Source organism: Chelmon rostratus, chromosome 11 (genome assembly GCF_017976325.1).
Source record: "Chelmon rostratus isolate fCheRos1 chromosome 11, fCheRos1.pri, whole genome shotgun sequence".
NCBI lineage: Eukaryota > Metazoa > Chordata > Actinopteri > Chaetodontiformes > Chaetodontidae > Chelmon > Chelmon rostratus.
In genome coordinates this window covers 17,750,689-17,771,172 of record NC_055668.1, presented here as the reverse complement: position 1 = coordinate 17,771,172, position 20,484 = coordinate 17,750,689, and the positions used below count along the sequence as shown (strand labels likewise).

Below are 20,484 nucleotides of genomic sequence, written 5' to 3'. Positions count from 1 at the left end.
CTCTACTTGGTCAAAATCAACTCCGTTACACACTACATTTGACTGGCTACTGTCTGATGAGTCTGTGGATTTTCCTACTGATGATCCATGAGTAGACTTGTTTGATTCAGAGCTGCTGTGTAACCGATTTCTAGCTAATGTAGGTATATGAGACCCTGCCCTCTCATATGGTTCAACAGAGGCATCTAATTTTAAAGTGGTGGATTTGTGATTTTCTGGGAAATTAGATGGCTTTCTTACAGGAATTTGTGATTCCGAGTTTTTTTTTAGACTATCATTGCTATTTGGACTTTCTCTGACAACAAATTCTGTGTAGATTATTTTCTTGGTGGTTTCTTGTCTTTGGGAATCACTATTATTGCCATCTTTCATAGAATCATGGATTAAAGAATGAGATAGTTTGGGAGATTGGGGCTTGTAGTTGCCATAGTCTTGGCTCTCCCATGTTTTGAATGACTTTTTCTCTTCCTGGTCTTTTCCACTGGTCTCATGCTTGGTTGAGAAGTTGCTTGATTCGCTATCAAGACATCTCCTCTGGTTTCCTGGACTATCTGGTGTTTTTGGAATGTTTGAACCAGCAAACACCTGATACACTGGTAGCCTACTTTCCTGGAGTTTCCTAATAGGAGGATTGGAATTTTGGCCACCCTGAGGACTCCTATCTTGCCTTTGAGCCTCTTGCTCAAACTTTAACCTTGCTGCAGTTACTTTGGAAGAGGACATTTGAAAAGATTTAGGGCTTTCACCTGTGCTTCCCTGTGATTTACTATCTCCTTGTTTTCTTCTGTCTAAATCACTGTACTGCAGCAATACTCTCCTCTCTGGGCTGCTGGGTAAGCTGGCACATTTCCTGTCACTGGAGCTGAACCTGTCTCGGAGCCTTTCTCTGCTCCACTCTTCCCCACTACCCCCATTTCTATAAGCTGACCTCTCTGGACTGCTGTGTGTAGAACTCGGCCCTGACCGTGATTCTCTGAAGTCTGGTCTACGAGATTTCTTCTCTGGAGATGAGAGCTCATCGTTGAGCTGTTCTGTTTTATCACGAAAGAATTGGGATACCTCACTGAGTTTTTCCTCTGCCTCCTTTACAGTCCTGTCCACTCTGTCCTCATACATAAGCTGTTCTCTGTCCTTATTCTGTGTGTCATCTGACACACGCATCCAAACAGACTGCTTTGGACTACCAGGCTCAGAAGAATACTGCAAAAGTGTCAGCTTGTCAAAGTTATCATCAACATTGGCCATTCTTCCAGATTTGTCAAACACATTTCTTGACGACCTAAAGACATACTCTGTCCTTGGCCCGACTGATCTACCCTCACTGTGACTGCTTCTGTCTGGTGAGTGGAAGCGAGACCTATCTCTCAGATATTCCTCTGTGTCTGAATGAGACTGGTCAAATTTCTCAGAGAGTAGCATTTTCTCTGCAAAATTATAAGACTCTCCCCTAAGCTCTGATGATTCATCCTCGTTGTACTCTACAGATTGCTGACTAAGCAGCTTTAGTGTTTTGTAAGAGTCGTCTGCCATGAGCTGGGCTGAACTAGGACGACTGTCTTCCTCTTGTGACATGGGTGTGTTTACTCTGGGTGAGTCAAGGTACACTGGAAGTGATTCCTCAGGCTCCTCTTCTTCCAATCTACTCCCTGGGTAGTAATACATTTCCTTCTCTCCGTGGTTTTTCGTCTCTCTGATGATGACCTCTGTTGGTTCTGTTTTATTGCCTTTTTCAATGTGAACCTCAATTATTCTTTCAACCTTAGGTTTGGAATTGATGTCCTCAAGGACTCTTTGTGATGATTCCTCATTGCCAGGCTTGTGTTCAAACAGTCCAACCAGCTCTCTAGAGGGGTCTTTGCCTGACTGAAAAGCCTTCATTATGTCATGCACAGACATAGTTTCCTCACATCTCTCCGATGCTGCCTCTTTGCCATGCGGCTTGTGGTAAACCATCCTGGTGGTGGTAGTGATGTGAGTCTCCTCCTTAACCCTCATCCCTTTTCCCATCGGATCGTCATCAGGGCTGACTTTCATTGAATAGCTTTTATTCTGTTCTGGAATTAATGTAGCTTGATTCAGAGGTCCTTTAGCATCTGAATCAGTATATCTGACAGGATGTACATCCTCCATTGCAGGTTGTTTGTTGTCCTCTGGGGGCTCATAGCTCCTGATGACATGGACAACCTCAGTCCTAGTCTCAGTGATCACTGGGGGAACAGGGATATCCTGAAAAAGGGCCTTGGGGCCCATGCCTTCTGCACTCTGAGGGGCAGAGGGTGTCCTTTCACTCCTTGTCTCAAAGCCACTGTCTGAGAGGGGGCTTTTATCCTGTTCATGTGAGATATCATCAGGGGATTTCAGCACAGTGTCTGCTCCAAAAAGTGCATCAGCTACTTTACTGATCTCTTTGTCTGAAGCTGAAGAGCGCATGTTTGTTGGAGGCATTTTGAGTTTATGCTCCTGAACTGCTATGGTGGGTTTCAGGACACGTTTCTGCTTCTCCTTGCCCTCTCCTTCTCTTTTGCCCTCATCTGGTTTATGCTTTGTGTCATGCATTTTGGAGAAAGAGCTGCTACCAACATCATTGACCAGGTAGTCAACGACTTTGGAGAGATTGAAATCTCTATCTGGTATTGTTTTTGATTTGGCTTGAGGAACCACAGTCTCATATCTTGGTGGATAACTCCAATTGCTTGGTGGCTGTTCAACTTGTACTTTTGAGAAGTGTATGTCATCCAAAGAACCCCTTGGGAGGGAAACTCTACCATCCTTCACAGCATCTTTAGTAAGGATTTCACTCACTTTTACCAAATCTTGTTTTACTTTCTCCACAATCCTATATGGCTCCTCATCCTCTATCTTAGCCTCTTTGGGAGAATCAGACTGAAATCCTTTATTGGCTGTGGAATTTGGGTCTGTCTGTAAAATGGCTGACATACGTATCAAGTCCTCTTTCATTTCAGCCACATCCTTCAGAATCTCTTGGCTGGATGACATTGGTGATGTGGTGTTTGATTTCAGGCCAGCAGAGAAAAGAGGGGCTTTGATAGGGGAAAGAGTTCTGGCAAAGGAAGACTGCAACTGAACATTCACCTCAGGGTGCACAGTCTTCCGCGGGGACAGAAGCGCAGCAGCTGACTTGGACACCTCAGGTAACTTTTTAAACTGGGGCTCTGGCAGCACATTAATAACAGAGTACACTGGAACAGTCATTGTGCTCGATGTTACAGCGGTGGTGGCGCTGGGAGGGGATCTTAGAGAGGCGTAAAGGGAATTAGAAGCTGATGATCTAATGGACTGATATGAGGAGGATGCAGAAGAGGACAATGACTTCAATGTGCCATAGCCTGCAGAACAAGAATTTAATGTTTTTTCAACCTCATCAAAAGCTGCATTGACACTTGTAGTTGCAGCATTGGTGGTTGCTTGTATTCTCTCTTGCAGACTGCTTGTGAGAAGAGATGTAGGGGATGAAGAGCGGTACTGCGTCGGTGACACAGTGCCATTGATCAGTGCTGCAGCACTTGGAGAGGTGTTAGATTTAAGTGGTGATGAAAGAGAGGAGAACAGGTTTCTTGCAGGGCCGATAGCATCTGCGGCAAACGAACGCACAGACGAGAGACCAGGGACTGTTTTTATAGGTGAGGAGGAATTTGCCGTGCCACTCGAGCCCGCCATTACGGTCTTGTATGGCAGAGGTGAACCGAACATACTCAGAGAAGATTTAGGAGAGGTTGGTGGTGTCAAGCCTATGGATGTTCTCTCAAGAAGAGGGCTTCCTCCTCCAGAGGCAGTTACAGGAGAAGTCCTAGCAGACAATGCTGCCAGTCCTTTCATAGATATAGAATCTGGGGCACTTTTACCTGGTGAGGCCAGGGGACTGGGGGTGACCTGGACTGGGTACTGGGCTTGCTGAACTACAGTTTTTATAGGAGAGGAGATGGTTCTGTAAGATCTTATGGGAGAGGCCATGTCACTAACTGACTTAACAGAAGAGGCAGGTGATCCAGGGATGTTGGTCTTGATAGGGGAGGCAGAGTTGATGGACCAGACAGACTTTAATGGAGAGGCAGAGGGCGTGTTGGATGACGAACTGGAGAGGGAGCCAAACCCAGACTTGGCTTGGCCAGGGACGGCGACAGGAACAGGCGACCACGCCTGATAAGATCTCGTTGAAAAGACAGGTTTGTGAGGGTAGCTAGAAGGCTGTGTTCTCGACGAGCTTCGATCAGTTGTTTCTTCAACAATAATTTAAACGAAAAGCAATAAGGAAGTAAACAAAATGTAACGGAAAATAATTTGAAATAAAACATAAAAACCAGAAAGAGAAATTTGAGTCAGTCAGAAACAGCATAATTCACAGGAGCAAGACAAATTTTACACATGAAATGTAAGAAAGGCCCTTGTTCAAAAACCCAGGATGATATGACAAATGATGGTCTAAAATCATGACTAATGACAAAATGCACCCAATAAAGAATAGAGCATGTATAGGAACAAAAACTCTTGACATGGTAGAGTTGACAGAAAAATGACATGAAACCAAAAAGAAAAATACAATTCCATTGACTTTTGATGTGCTTAATCTACAGTATTTGCCTCCTTGCAACAGTGCCTTTTACTGTACATGTCTGATTGACGTGTTTATCCTTCATTTGGTTCATTTTCAATGCCAGAGACGACCCCACAAGTGCATATCACTGATAAAAAATATCACTTTACTTGTTTGTTCATAACTTAAAAGAAAATAGAGGTTGCACTTTACAAAAAGCAACAATAAATCAGCCATTCAGGCCTGTCCAGTAAGTCCTCTATATTTTTTTTCAGACTCAAAGATGGACAAGATTGGAATAACAAAAGAGACAATACCACAGCGTCTGTAAAACATCTGCATTCTGATTTTACACAAAGTGCAGTCTGAAATCTGGTGCTAAAATATAAAATGGCTGCATGGAAATGTACGCCAATATTTTATAAATGGCAAAAATGTAATATTGTAGAAAAATACTTGCTCTAACATGGTCTGACTGAAGGCGAAATCAAGTTAATGTAAAGTGCAACCTGTTTCCACATTAATATACACAGCCGCACACAATCGTAAAGCCAATAAGAGTGAAATGGCCACTAAAAGAATGAGAACAATTCAAAACAATATTTTTATTCAACATGAATTAAAACATTTTTTGTTCAAATGATAAATGGACAGACAGACATTGAATCCCAGTGTTTCCACAAAAGTAAAATGACTTAACAGTTGAAACAGGGAGACTATTTTTCAACATGGGGTGGGTAAGCAAAGCGTAACACACAGTAAACCATGCAAATGTTTGATGAGTGACAGATGATCAAAGAGTACGTGTCAGGTGAATAGAATAAATGATTGATGAACATGTTTTGTCAGGTAGATCTCTTTCTATCCTATGGGTATATAAAAAATATGTACACTGTATCAAGGGACCTTTAGACACTAAAGCTGATTGAAATCACATAAATATCTGAAATCAATTAAAAATTTCATGTAAGTGAAAATGGCAAACTCACTCGCTGCTGGGTCGGTCAAATAGCTGTAGCGCTTACGCAAAGCTAAGGAGGCAAAGGTATGACGTCGCTCTGGCTTTTCAGTCTGAAACAAACAAAAAAGAACAAAAGATGCTTTAACATAAAAAGTATTGTGAAATGCTATTCTGACCTATCAGAATTAGGTCTAAATGATAATGTTAACTTGTTAGCTTTATTGCAGTGCACGAATACTGCCCTGTTTTTAGTAACTCGGTGCATGCTGTTAGTCCTGGCACAGTGAGGAACAGCTGGTGTCCTGTAGTGTCTACTCTGGGGAGTAATGGACTGTTCTCCTGCATCTCTTCACTCACTGCATCTCTCATGTCAATGCAATGAAATAACTACAGACAATATGTGTTCTGTCTGAAGGCCAATTCCAGTTAGTGGTAAGCAATGGCAAAATCCAACGTCCAGATAGGCAAGGTATCTTAAGTGAATGTCCTCTTATCATGAAGACGCCTTCCTCAGATTATCATCAAATCTGGTAACATGGTGCTTCCTTAAAATTACATTAATAGTGGTAACTGTGTCAATTTTAATATTAGGACAGTGAGACATATTCAGCCCAGTCTCTAGGAAATATGTTCATACTGGACAATTCTTTTACACGATTTACAGTATATGCCAACATCCAGTGCCAATATAGTTAATAGTGTGCCCCTTATGTAACCCAGTGGAAAGTGAAGGAGTGGAGGTTGGCGTCATGAATGTGAGTCTAGTGTGTCTATCTTTCATGCCAGTGACCAAAGTTCCCACTCAGACAATCAGTGTTGGTTTTTGAAACTATGACCACAACCACCAAGTAGCTTGCTTAACCACATACTGTAGCCTTACTGTAGTTGAAATGTGTAGTTATTGTTGGGATACTTTTTTTTATGTTGGCACTGAACGTTCAAAAATACTGTCAGTGAACATAATCTGGGTGCTGGATTGTCCAATATCAACATTCAGCCTGGCAAGTGGGTTGATATATTTATGTAGAAGGAACATAACACACATGGTCGCTACAAATGATGTACATACTCCAACACAGAAACAGCCTCATCTCCCCTTGATTAAACTTTGCTTTGGCATGCAGCTGAGAGAGTTAATATTCTGTTAAACACAAGCCAAGGACAATGGTGAAGAAGGGAAACCCCAAATACAACAAGACAATGACTAAGTAGACAAATGATAAGAGTTGGGGTTTCATCTTTAGCTGACAAAAGATACCAGAGTCCTGCATGAAATTTCCTATGAGTTAATAGTAAGGATGGAGACATGGTGATATCCTGTGGAACATGTATGGAAAGGAAGAGAGATGAAAAACAAGCCGAGGCGTGGCACAGCAATTGGCTCCAGTGGATTTGAGATGAAGACAACGATAAATAAATCCTGGCTGATTAAAACAACCGCCATTTCCACTCATGCACTACGAGGGGTCACTTCAGCAATGACGTAGCTGTGTTAAAGAGAACGTGCAGTCAGAAGCATCTTTCACACCGAGGTACCGTACAGAGACAAAATATTTACTACAGCGTCTGCAGTAAAGCCAACAGAAAGCACGACAAAGAAGAAGCAGTTCCATGTGATGATGAAGAATCTGTTTTACCTCATCATCAGGATCAGACTCCATATCCTGTGGTATTCCAAGATGCATTGCAGGAGAGGAGAAAGATGACACAATGGAGAGCAGGGACGTTATAGTGAGCGGGGAGGTGGAAACAAAATTCAGGGGATGAAAATGGAGCAGCAAAAACAACAAAAGGCATCCGAAATTATCTTTGGGATTAATACAAAATAAACAGCAACATAAGAAAAGCAAAAGCAAAATAATTTCAGTTTCTTGTGATCAATCAACACCACAACAAACAAACGAATGACAAGTGTCTGGGTTTTTTCTTTTTTTTTGCATAATTCGTGTGTGCCCACATTAAGCCAGGCAATAGAACAAAGCACGGTGTGCATGTGTGGCTGCATGTGTACGTTGTGGGGTCTTATGACTGGCACAGGCTTTAACACTAATAAAAGACACAAGCAGCAGGCAGTCATTTCTGGACCAAATGAACGTCAATGGCCTCTCGCTGTCAGGACACGTTCTGCATTTCAATTTCATTTACATGTGGATGATATGATGTGGCCTAAAAGGACGACCTATTCAGATATGGCGATCCTACCTTCTTGTGGGATGGCAGTGTGATATTCAAATTGCATATGGCAGTCTGTGGAAGGCCTTTGCTGGATTTTGGCTCTCTCAGGAAGGAGAGGCGGCCACATGGCTCCTGGCCCATATCTCTGATCTGCAAAAGACAGTGAAGGCAGGCTGCATCATCAGTTGACCACAACAAAGAATTTCAAGAAAAATGAGGGGGGGAAAAAAACATTTCTTCCTTGTTCTAGTAGAAATTTCTTCTCTTTCACTCGATTCTACAGCAAAACACTGTGGTATTTTCAAGGGCTGTGAAATAAAGAAAATAGCTACTGCTATGAATAGCAGTCAATGAGGAAAGGATGATCATTACGGACATAATTTAATCAGCAAAGCACATTTGCAAAGGAGGCCAGAGTGAATAAGACAGACGGTAAATGCTAGCAGAAAGAGAGGGTGATCGGAGGAATGCATTTTATACCTTCACGTTGAAAGGAAGTCTGTTTTCTTTGAAGGAGTAGAAGTTAAAAACCAACTGCTGCCCACTTTTGGTGAGAGGGGACAGGTTGCCGTAGCAGTCTACATGGATAGGCTTGCCCTCGAGAACCTACAGGAATCAATTGGCCAAAAATACAAAAACATAAATAAAATATAATGGATTTATTAATTTTTCATTTTATTACATGGAGATTCCACCGGGCATTTATGAGATGTGGTTTTGTTCTGTCCTCCGCATGGCTTCATACCCCACTGATGCATTTCAGAAAAGGAGCGTTTTTGATACCAAATGTTGTTGACTTGTTCATTTGTCTTGTTGTTTTAATTGTTTCTTGCTGATCGAGAGTCAGCACAGGATGTTTTATTTTGAAAATCGACTAGATCCTCTATGATGTTCCTGTGTCTGACTTCCTGCCAGGTTCAATTTGATCTACGCAGCTTGACACTGCTTCCATCAAAAATAGACTAGGGCAGAGCGGATTGGACACTTCTGAAACACATCTCAAAAACAAGCATCGTGTGGAATGCCCGCCGCCGTGCCCGGTGGAATTAGCGGTTTAGGCCCACTTATTGCACTGCAGCGCCAGCAAGTCCACATGAACATACAACCCCACCTCAATATCTTTGCTCCGAGCCACTTCCTCGAAGTTCTCCTGCTGCTCGAGGGTCTTGTCCACCTTGTCGTCCGTCATGCAGAAGCAGCGCAGCCGAGCCTCAATGGCGTCGTTCATCTTGGCGAACACCACAAACTTGGCCAGGTACGGCACGCAGATCAGCTCCCGGTATAACTGAGACGCTAGACTAACCGTCTCAGGAATCTGGTGACAGTCTGCGAGCCAGAACCTGAGGAAGGGAGATCAGAGGAAAGAGGAGAAGGCAGAGGGGGGTGGGGGTCCGGAAGTCAGCCAGGTAAACAATTGCTTAACATGAGGATGATTTACACCAGCCTAAATCTGCCCTGCACATTTGAGCCATTTTTGTATCACACATTTCTCAGCACAAGTGACCATTTTAAAGGATAACTCAAACAAGCTGGGTTGTTCTTCTGAAGGGTGAACACATGACAGCTGTGCAGTAATCTAATTACAGAGCACCAAAGGGTGCTCAGTTAATATCAGGCTGCACACTCACCGCATGATTTGAATCTGGTTAGAAAAAGAGTTCATGACTTTGCGTACTGTGACCAAGGAGTTCATGTGCTGAGGTCAGTTTAGCAGCCCGATAACGAGGCAGGCCTCAACAATGTATGGTTGACAGGACTTTGTACCATTTGTGTAAATGTGTAAGGAAGAAAGTGTTAGTATACACGGACACAGTGACAAATGTTTGTCGCTCAATTAATTCAATTAATAAGTCAAAGTGAACCGACAGACGAGAGGGAGCAAGAGCAAACTTGTGTCCAGAGAAGAATTCTGTCATTCAACTGCCAGCTGACAGTTGTTTCAGTTTTCCTCTTGTGACAGATTTTAAGATTCACTGCCAACCTCTCACTGCTGTACAGTTCTGTTGTCTGCTGTCAACATTTTGAGGCCTACTGAGATGTCTTCCAAGAGAGATTTTAAATTTCTTGAATTACTTTTATATCTTACGGTGGTGGAGTATGTGGTAGGACTGCAACTAGCAATTCTTTTAATTATCCATGAATCTGTTAATTATTTCCTCGGTTAATGATTAGGTCCATAAACACGTCAGAAAACAGTGACCCTTAAACCAAGAGGACATTCAGTATTTGGTATTTGTGCTTAAAAAATGAATTAATTCATCATCAGAGTAGTGGCTGGATCATTTTCTTTTAATCGCCTAATTATTCTCTGGTTGACTTTTCTGCATAAACCACAAAGAGAATAAGAGAAATTATTAATCAATTGATTATTGATTTTTTATTGGGAAAAAAATTGTTTGTTTTTACCCCAACAGAACATTCTGGGCCCATTTCTTTACTCTAGGTTTTTGTAATTGCATTCAATATTTTACTGCAACTGCAAGTAAGTATTTATTGCCCAGCTGTGGAGAAAAACGGCTGTATTGCTGCTATAGTGTTCCAATATATGGCCCTCACGCTTTTATTTTTTTACTTAATGAATTAATTTATTGTTTATTCTATAGGAAAATGTCTTGTTTCAAAAGTCTTAAAAGATATTCAGTTTACAATCATACAAAAAAAGAATGTGATTAATTCACTAAATGGCATTTAAAATATTCTTCTTTTCTTTGTGTTCATTATCTTCAACTGTGTGTCTCTTCATTGTGTATGTATGTCTCACCTGGCCGACACATTTGTGGTGAAGGAGACGCAATCAGTGACAAAGGACAGTGGTGTGGTCCCGGTGATGTCCTCCCACTGGGCAGGGGACGTCCCTCCTGTGTGAAAGAGCGGCCAAAAGATGAGCTCACTGCCTTTCCAGCATGGCCGGTGTTCTAGCTTTCATAATCCCTGTCCTTTTATCTTCTCAGTTCTTCATCTTCCCTCTATCGACCGGTAGCTTCTGACATCAAAGTAGGCCTGACGTGCCCACGGCCATTCACTTCATGGTGACTCTGAGTTGCTAACTCTGGTTCATGTGTAATAAATGGATAAACAACTATGTCTGAAGTCACAAATGAGCATGAAGGATATAATGACTGTCAAACTACTTGTATGAAATAACTTAATAAATTCAAGTTAGTCTTGCGGGAGCATTTTGGACAGAGGTATTGCTACAGTGTTGGCATGCTGCAGTTATTTACAGGTCTACTTGCCTGTGATGCTGCAGAGCAGACGCAGGCAGGGTGCAGAGTCGCCTCGGTGGCCGCTGGGATGGCCTTCTGCCGATCTAGGAGGAACAGGGATCGTCATCGTGATCGGCTTGTGGAACTTCCTCCTCCTGGGCTCCACGGTGACAATGGGGCTGAAGGTGGCTCTGTTCCCAAGCACCGCTCTCACCATGTCATCTGGCACAGGCTGGGCCTAAACACAAACACAGGAAGACGGAGAAAGAGAGCCGTGATGTTTGTTTGTCGATTAAACTTTGAGAAATATTCCGTCAAACTTTTCCTGAACCTGTGAAATGAAAAAATGGAGGCAGAATCAAATATTCAACCGGAAATAGGTCAGGTATAAATAAATAATAAGTCAGTACAGCTTCTGCAACAAAAATGCCAAGTCATGAAACAGCTTCAATTTGAGCTGATCCAGAGTCCTGCTGTACCTGCAGGCCAACACGGATCCTCTTGGTGAGCGCCCCCTGTGGGAACGAGGCCTGGACCATGGGCACGGTGCTGCTGGACAGCAAGCCTCCGTCAGGACCCATGTGGTTAGACTCCTGCTTGATCCGCGACACCACAGCAAAATACTGAGGAAAATCTCTGGTGACAATGCGGCAAATGCGCTTCTTCTCCAACTCAGCAGGACTGTCCAGCTCTGTGACAGAAAATATTGCTTTATTACATACGTTTCATTGTTATTGTCTCTTTCCTAAGAAGTCAAACTCCGTATTGATGAATGCATTTAAATGCTAGGTCCTATTGAGGTATGATATTCGTGTCAGTATCACTACAAAAGAGGCTTAAACAGGCTAAACAGATTGAATAAAACAGAAAAACATTCTCCTGGAGTGAAAATCTGACTTTCTAGGTCACCATCTGACATATTGCCCTGGGACACGTAGTACAGGTTTTCCTAAGTGGTTCAGTTCACCTTCACCCATTCACTCATATTACGGAAAAAAACAAAACCTTGCTTTGAGCTAACTGTTGGACCACGCTGAATAACGGCTCCTTTACCTTCATCCATTCCAGTAAGCAGCTCAGTGAGGTCTTCTGGTCTGGCGTCAGACTGGTGCTCCTTCCACGTGTCACCATTGTCACTCCTCAACACGATCAGCTCCCTCTCTTTCCCCCGCATGGAACCAAAATGAGGGATCTCCACAATCACAGGCCTGAAAGTAAAAAATACAACACGATAAAACACAGCTGGAGGAAATACTGAAACCATAAAGTTTAGGTTCAGGGCTGCTTTAATGATCATTTCTGCTTAATTAGCTGTACTGTCATCCATAACCATTCTCTGAGTCATGATATTTCAAGATATTGGAAAATATGCTCTTTGATTCATCCTCTGCTCTGCTGAAAACTGCAAAAAGTCCCAAATGTCCTACCCAAGGAACTGAGCCCCAGCTGGTCCGACCTCCACCAGCCGGCTGACCAGCCCCTCTCCCTCCACCATGGGTGGGGGGTAGGCCAGCTTATGCCTTTTGGCCAGGCGGCAGGTGATCCGCGTGGGCGCCGTGCACTTCCTGGGAGGGATGATGATGCGCATGCCATTGTGGCGGCTGCCTCTCATGGAACCGCCGCGGGCATCCACCATGAAGCTGACCAAGAACCTGCCAGATGAGGAAGAACGATGTCAGAGGAGGAACAATAATCACAGGCAGAGAGAAAGATAGACAGAAGCCATACCACGGACACAAGTGAGGAGGACGATTCCCATGCTGTGATCACCGTACACCCAAACAAAGTAAGGAAAAGGGAGAAAATAACAAAAACAGAGGAGAAAGAGGCAGAACGATAGAAAAAAAGATGCTCTGAGTTCTGAATATTGGCAGTTCTCACCTTAACCTGCCTCGATTTAGAACATTAACCCCTGTCTGAAACGAAACAGGGTGCTAATGAAGTTCAAAGTTTGGTGACCAGCTCTGAGGCTGAAGGCGAGACTGTTGCCAAAGTTTCAGTTCCTCTAAAGCAGCATTCAGTGATCAAATATTAAACACCTGCACAGATGTTTCGCCAAGATAGGGTTAATGTGATTAATACAGTGTGTGATGTGTCCCATTCTTCAAACTAAGAGCACTGGCATGACGTTAATATAATTATTGACACAAGTAAAGGGTGAGGATGGAGTGGGGTGTGGGCTTAGAAAAATAAGAGTTTATGCACTATTTATGAGCAGTCCTTCTGCCGAAAGCCAAATGTGGCCCTTCTTTTCAATGCAAGCGTTGTGTTATTGGCTGCTTTTTATATACTGTGTGTTCCAGATAGCCTGTAAAGTTTTGAGGAAAATTCTATGTGCACTGAGAGAGAGAGAGAGAAAGAGGGAGAGAGAGATGGCACATCAATGACAGACTTCCAAACACGCTGACTACACACTTCTAATATCTAGGCAGTGCAAATGAAACACCAGACCACACGGATGAGGTGAGCACAGACTGGAGGAGGAGAGGAAGGCTAAGAGGAGGAGAGAGAGTGACGGGATGAGAGGGGGAGACAGAGGTGGAGGAGTGAGTGACATCACTGCGGCATCATGGGTGAAAGCCGTCATCACCTGGAGTCATACTGAGGGAGCGGGGAGGAGAAGCTGCAAAATAAACACATGGAGGCAATGCAGGAGGCAAACCCCCAGAACCTAGTTTTAGTATCAGAGTTTCACAGTCACTGTTGGGATCTATAATAACTACTGCAGGTGAAAAAAAGATTCAAAAATACAGGGGTGGAAAATCAAGGGAACGGAAAACACAAGACACACTGAGGACAAAATAATATATAAATAGACAGACAAACACATGATAATGAGACAAAAATAGATATAAAGAACCATAACTGCACATGACAGATCCCAGGATTTGTGAGAACACCATAAAAAGGATGCATTGAGTTCTGTGCAAAGACAGCACTGTTCACTTAGAGCAGGCCTAAACATTTTACAGCATCATATATTCAAAGTACGTGAGCGACGTGAGAGCAAGATCTTATCAGTTTAGCCAAATGGAACATATGAGCCATGAGTCTGCACTTTGTTTCTGTGACGACAGAAATAAAGCACGCCGGTGAACACGGCGGGTGACTTCTGGAACATGTCTTCAGACTTATGGTATGACAAGAGAGGATGAGCTGTGTAGTTTGCTGCTGTAATGTCATGTGTACAGTAGCAGCACTGCAGAAATCCCACAGCCCTGCACCTTGTCCGCATCAGTGCTGCAGGGTTTGCTGAATATTGACTCTTAGGGGGAGAACAAAGGACAATACAACAGTTGTGTGCGGCAAGCATATAAAATGTGTGATTTCTGAAACAGTTATGTGGATGTACAAGCAGTTTGTGTGTCTGTGTACACGCATTGAGCTTGCGCATGTAGTTTATGTGTGCTGGTGCAATATATCTCGGCAGATAAGAGGAGACAGAACAGCTGTTCTTACCCAGAGTGAATGGGGCTGGACACAGTGTTGTGGCTGTGGTCCATGGTGTCTGGAGTCCAGCTGTAGCGCCGCATACACTCCGAGCTGTAGTCTCTGGTCACGGCCAGGTGCTGGGAGAAGATCGAAGACAGGGGTGAAGAGATGAGAGGAGGGGAAGGGGAGGTTTAAGAGCAGCGGGAAGGCAGATAGAGATTGAACGAGGATTAAGAGGAAAAAGTCAAGACGGAGGAGATGAGAAAGATCGAAAGCATATCAATGATTGAGCAAAATGGAATAAAGGAAACAGTGAATGGAAGGAAAGAGGTACGGCAAGAAGACAGAAGCGAGCTAATTATTAATCATTGCACGGACATAACAGCTAACAGCTGTGACCCTCTCTTCTTTTTTTCACAACCCCGGGGTCATGCATGGTATGGAGCAACGAGATGATAACATTTACAGCTTTTCAACTCATAGTTAAAAAAAAACCTGTCACCTTTATCCACAGTCTCACCACAATCAGGACAAAAAGACAACAACAGTAAATGAGCTGCTATAACTGTGCTGTGGCACTGAAATGTGCAGCAACGAGAACCAAAAATCAGCTTTAATGAATCGCTATATTTGTGAATCATGGGAACTCATAAAGTAGCATGAGAACGACCATTCACTAAACACAGTCTTAATGGATGAGATGAGAGTGGCATCGACCCAAAACAAACACATACATAAAGACCAGAACTCAACACAAATGTGAGCTGAACCACCGTGACGGAAAAAGTGAGGAATGAGTCTGACATCCATGAACACTTTATACCTTATTGAGCGGGTCAACCAAGTAGGAAATGTCTTTACAGACGCTCTGAAGCTTAGGGGAGAAGAGAGAAAGTTCAGAAGTCATGCTGGGGCCACTGAGTGGTCCAGACAAGTGAATTCATGGCGCTTTATTTCACTAAAGGATCCAATTTCCACCAAAGAAAACATGATCTTATCTATGTGAAGATGAGACCTGCTATGATTCAGGCATCTAAATTCATTCAATCCCACTATAGATTGTAGCAGGTGTGAATGTAACTGAAACTTCACAGATCATGTGGAGCAGATTATAGCACGATGGAACTGAAACAGGTCACAGGGGACGTGTATTTTCAGTAAGATATCATTTTAATGGGAAGCTCTTTGGAACACATTTGCTTATTTTGTAAAAGAAAAGAGGTGATGTAAGTGCATATTTTGGCCATGTATAATTTGAGCTCTTGAGTGATGTTGTCATTGTAGGTTGTATCACTCATATTGTTTATAATGTAAGAGGTTACAGTTCTGTTTTAGCTCCTGAGCATCAAAACAAGTGTTGGACAGACTTTTTTTCCATGAGAAAGCAGAAGGGGGGGCTCCCAAAGCCCTTAAGTTTGAATAAACTCTTCGTCAAGGTGCTATACACTCACCCTCAGCACTTCGGCAAAAGCAAGCACGGCATCAGCACTGCTTCTGTTATGACCTTTGTGCAAGACAAGTAAAGCTACCTTGCTCCCTGCTTTAATTCTACTCAGCCTGTTTTCACTGGGCCACTGACAAAAAGACAGCTAAAGCTTGAAAAACCAGCAGCTAAAGATGCCAAAGAAGGAAAAGGGGATCAGAGACTGAGAGGAAGAGAATCGGGTCTGGTATAAACAGTGAAAACTGACGAGAAACAGCAGAGAACAGATGAGGAGGAGGACAAGAAATGGATCTTACCGTGTCCTTTGTGGGGGCCAGAATCTCTTCGATCATCATACTGTCCCGTGCGAAGGAGCTCCGGTTGAGGGTGTTGGACCTATCCGAACTGAAGGAGCGGAGGCTACATGTTACCACGCAAGCCAGCGCCGCGGGCAACAACAAGTGATGGGCAGGGGAACACGACATAAAACAAAAAGCAAGGAATCCATTACTACATGCAACCTCCAGGGAACCAGTTTTTTTTACTTACTGGACAGAGAGAGTCCAACAGTAACAAGTGGAAAATAGAGAGAGGCGGAAGCGCCTGCAGTAGAGGTAGAGGATCAGATACTGCTGCAGGTTATTCAGAGATGGAAATGAGAGTGAGGTCAGTTTGTTTGCATTAAGAGATAGAGGGAAGGAGGACGAGACTGAAAGACCATTTCTATATGAAGGCGTGGCTGGCGTGCATCACGAACACGGATGTAACTACGTCTATCTAAATGATGACATATGACAGATTAGTGGACTGTGCGGACATGCACCTGACCGGCAGGTGAGAGTCCCAAAAAGTCTCTGTGCAGATCTTTTATTGACAGTGGCAGAAATAAGATTTACTCCAAAGCGTATCAAACTGCTAAATCCCACTCGAGCTCGAAGAGCGACATCGCTTTAGTCTAAGATTAGCAGCTGACCCAGACCCGTTTCAAGGTCTGTTTCAAGGAGCAGCGGCATACAAAAGGGAAGCTGGTCTTTTCTATCTGTCTGCTGCAGTCTGCTTTATGGCTGTGCGTGTGGTGACGTGTGCCTATTTTTGCAGCCACTCAGACTCGATGCGGTGCTGTAGATTCCTTTCAGGGTTTATTTTTCTTTCTCGTACTGTTTTTGCTACGGGGATTTGATCAGAGAAGAAGAGCTCAAACGTTTGAGTGAACGCGCAGTCACTTAAAATCTGCCCACTTGTGTGTGTGTGTATCTGTGTGTAGGCACGTAAATAACGCATGTGATGTGTTTTTGTGTGTGTGTGTGTGTGTGCACTATAAGGGGCTTGGAAAAAAGACACATCCCAGAGACAGCGCAGACAACTCTGTGCCTTATTTGTCAGAGTGTATTACTGTATGTGTGTATCGATGTGTCCTGTGTGCGTGCGTGCGTGCGTGCGTGCGTGTGTGGTGGGGGGGGCGGGTCAGAGCGAGGGGGAGAAAATGCAGAGCTCAGCGTGTTTGAGTGGGCACACTATTCAGCACAGAGAGAGGCCTTTTATTCAGCGCAGCCTGCCTACCCCACCATCGAAGTTACCAAGCAACTCTGTATGGCCTGAATGGACCCGCTGGCACGGCAGCGCAGTGCTACGACCCCCCCCCTCCACACCCCCACCGCTCATAGCCAGACTCTGTTTGTTCTTCACAGCTTCTTCCTCTTTCTCATTCTGTCCATCCTCCTCTCCTCCCTAAACATGCCTGATTTTCCATTTCCTCTTTTTCTGCATGTCATGGCCCCTACCTGCACTCGGCTTCACAATGCTGCCTGCACCAGCTCTGTTTCGGAGTCCTGCTGCTCGGACTCGACTGTGTTTACCCTTCATTTCACTCAAAGGAGGACTTTTTCTCCACCTTGCTGCTTTCCTCTTACCCCCATCCTTCTCCGTCACCTCCCTTCCTCTTTGCACACCGCTCTGTTCATTTTACTGTTCACCAATCAACTCTGCTTTGCTAAATATTTTATCATGTTTCTTCTGTCTCGCATGTATATACCACACTGCAAAAAGCTATATATAAGCTATATATATAAGAAATATCTTAAATCAAGGCAATATATGCTTGTTTTCTTTGTCTGACATGATATTTTATGTTAGATCATTCGCTTATTTCAAGCTTTGTTGTCTTTAATTATCTTAATAGATACTGTACTGTACTGCTTCTTCCTGATATTTTATTAAGTAACTTAATGCTTGAAACTGGAATTTCCAGAATTGTAAAGCTGTTTGATCAACACAGACAAGTACAAAAACTGCTTTGTTGAAGTCAGAATTTGCTCGTATCCAGACAAATGTGCTTATTGTCAGTCTGGCCACACTTCTTTTAAGATAACCGTGGCTAAATATAATTACCTGTTTTAAAAATCTTGGTAAGTGAAATTTTCCTTCTCTGTTGTCAGATAATTTTGTCGATTTTAAGCAATATTTCCCCAGTTTTTTTTTCCTGCTTTTGAGAGCTGAGCTTTTGCAGTGCAATGGTGCTACGTTTTTGGCGAGGCGTCTGTGTGGACTCAAAGAGACAACTGTTTGAGTCTTTGTGCGTCCATGTGAGCGTTTGTGCGTGAACGCATCTGTGTATGTGCGACCGAGTGTCTCTCCTTGATGTGTGTGGGGGATTTCTAAATTCCAGAGTTAAGTTTCCATCTCTGCAAACCATGATTTAACATCCAGAATCATCCCGAGTAATGCTGGGACATCTCCAATTGCTAACATGTAAATAGGGCGGATAAAAGGGACGGATTATGAATAAACGGATGTGTCTGATCCCTGGAAGTTACACTCAGGGGCACTATTAAAATATAGTGCCACTTGGTAAAAAGCCACATCAAAAAGTTAAGGGATTAATCCACACAACTCAAACTGAAGTAAAGTCTGCAAAAAAAAAAAAAGGAAAAAGGTGCGGCTTTTGTTTTCTCATTCCCAGTAAGATTGCCTCTTTTCCACACCTGCATCAAAAAAATAAATACATTTTCATTTTGCAGATATGATGATTTTCTTATGCGGGTGAGATAATAAGGTGAATGGTGATCAGCTAAAATGGATCTCAAAATACAACACGTGACAGCAGCAAAGTGACAAATCTGCTACCATAAACAGTGACACTGGAAGGCACCAATGAGGAATGGGCGACTCGTGGTTTGAGTTAGTGTTTTATGGGTGTAGGGTTAGGTGGTTCAGGGGTCACATGTGAGGGACACAATTCACAGCTAACATTACCTAATACTATTACTACAACTACTGCTCTTTTCTTACCTGATTCTAGGGCTAGAATGAGGGACAGGGTGCAGGAAAACAAGGAAAAGAACAAAATAGAAGAGTGAAAAGCAAAGCATTTTGAAGACAATCAAGCATGATGTGGCTTTCTTTTTTTCCCAATATGACATTGATGCTGTGCTTTTGCATGGTTGTAACGCCGCGACTAGGCACAAGTGTTCCTCGGTTTTCACGAGCGTCTGTGCAGCCCAGTCAAAAAGCAAACCATGCAATGTCGATGTCATAAACAGAAAGGTAAGGAAAAGGAAAGAACTGGCTCAGCATCGTACATTCATACATCCATAAAATACAGTTTTTCACAGCATTACATTCACACCCCTGCAAAGAGACATCCCAGAAACCTCACGAACTTCATATGCAATAACAGAAGAGCAGCAATATAACAGGAACGGCAATATAACAGTAGCTCTACTTTGCAGCAGATGGTGATTTTAATATTTTTTGCAAAAACAGCAGTGATAATAACTTTATCTGTAGTACCCTTTTTTCTCTAGGAATACCAATAAACTGTAGTAAACAGCAGTAAGTGGAAAATAACTGAAAAATAACTAAAAATAACTGCAAATTTAGTCTCTCCAATATGGCACCAACCTTTTGTATTTTCATATCATGTTAATATTTTAAAGTGCTGACAACTATTCACATAATCCAGTTTATTAACTCTTTCCTATGCCAACCCGTGAGGCTCATCAAACGAGCTTGTTTACCTGGAATCTCTCCATTTAATTCAGTGTTTCCCCTTGTTTGCTGTGGCCCGCTGATGTAAGCAGCTTCCTGTCACTGTGAGCTGTGTTGTTTTTATCAATGCAACCATCACAGTGCATCTGCCATCTGTTAGTGTGGCCACAATACACTCTGGAGCTGCACAGCACTTGTCCTGTGAGCCGCTGATGTGTTTTCACTGAAGCCTGCCAGTTTTCCACTACATGCTTTGTCCGCTATTTGAAACTGTGGTTCGGCCTGCGCCGCATCCTGATGTGCAGCTGTTCGCTGAGACGATATGAAAGTTCAAAGATACAGCTTACATCACTTGTGTTATAGCATGGGCCATTTGTAATCTTTGCCTGGGTTTGAATGAGGCCACGCAAAATGCTGAATCATTATGTCAGGTTGAATCATTAGATGGCAACTTTCCAGCTGCTTTCTCTGGCGATTTCCATTATTCTGTTTCTGTGCATGTGCGTGTGTGTGTGTGTGTGTTGGAGAGGCTGTACATTATATAATCTGTTTCAGTCCAACATACATTTTACAATCTCGAAAAAAAACTGCACATCATATCAGATATGGCATCATAAATCTGTGTGCATAGGGTGAACAGCCACAGCATCAATAGCACCGAGACACTTAAATGGCTGTAGTCAGATAAACATAATCTAGCCACTATATCCTGAGGACAAGTTGGCCCACATAGCTGACAGCACTGCAC

General features: G+C 43.1%; 1 protein-coding gene across 4 annotated transcripts in view; it reads right to left on the bottom strand.

The window, feature by feature from the left end:
- The window catches only part of LOC121613550 (ankyrin-3-like), a 128,072-nt gene that overhangs the window by 16,574 nt on the left and 91,014 nt on the right, over positions 1–20,484 (bottom strand). For 2 of the 4 annotated variants that reach the window (XM_041946995.1, XM_041946996.1), the window contains 11 exons: positions 16,067–16,169; positions 14,354–14,463; positions 12,322–12,546; positions 11,948–12,102; positions 11,374–11,585; positions 10,925–11,132; positions 10,450–10,546; positions 8,800–9,028; positions 8,169–8,294; positions 7,716–7,838; positions 5,542–5,623 (listed from right to left, as the gene is read on the bottom strand). In XM_041946995.1, the coding sequence (XP_041802929.1) occupies positions 5,542–5,623; positions 7,716–7,838; positions 8,169–8,294; positions 8,800–9,028; positions 10,450–10,546; positions 10,925–11,132; positions 11,374–11,585; positions 11,948–12,102; positions 12,322–12,546; positions 14,354–14,463; positions 16,067–16,169 (1,670 nt within the window). Of the gene's footprint in view, positions 1–5,541; positions 5,624–7,150; positions 7,178–7,715; positions 7,839–8,168; positions 8,295–8,799; positions 9,029–10,449; positions 10,547–10,924; positions 11,133–11,373; positions 11,586–11,947; positions 12,103–12,321; positions 12,547–13,484; positions 13,518–14,353; positions 14,464–16,066; positions 16,170–19,037; positions 19,050–20,484 lie in introns of all 4 variants that reach the window. The other 2 variants (XM_041946998.1, XM_041946997.1) reach the window with 2 other exon arrangements.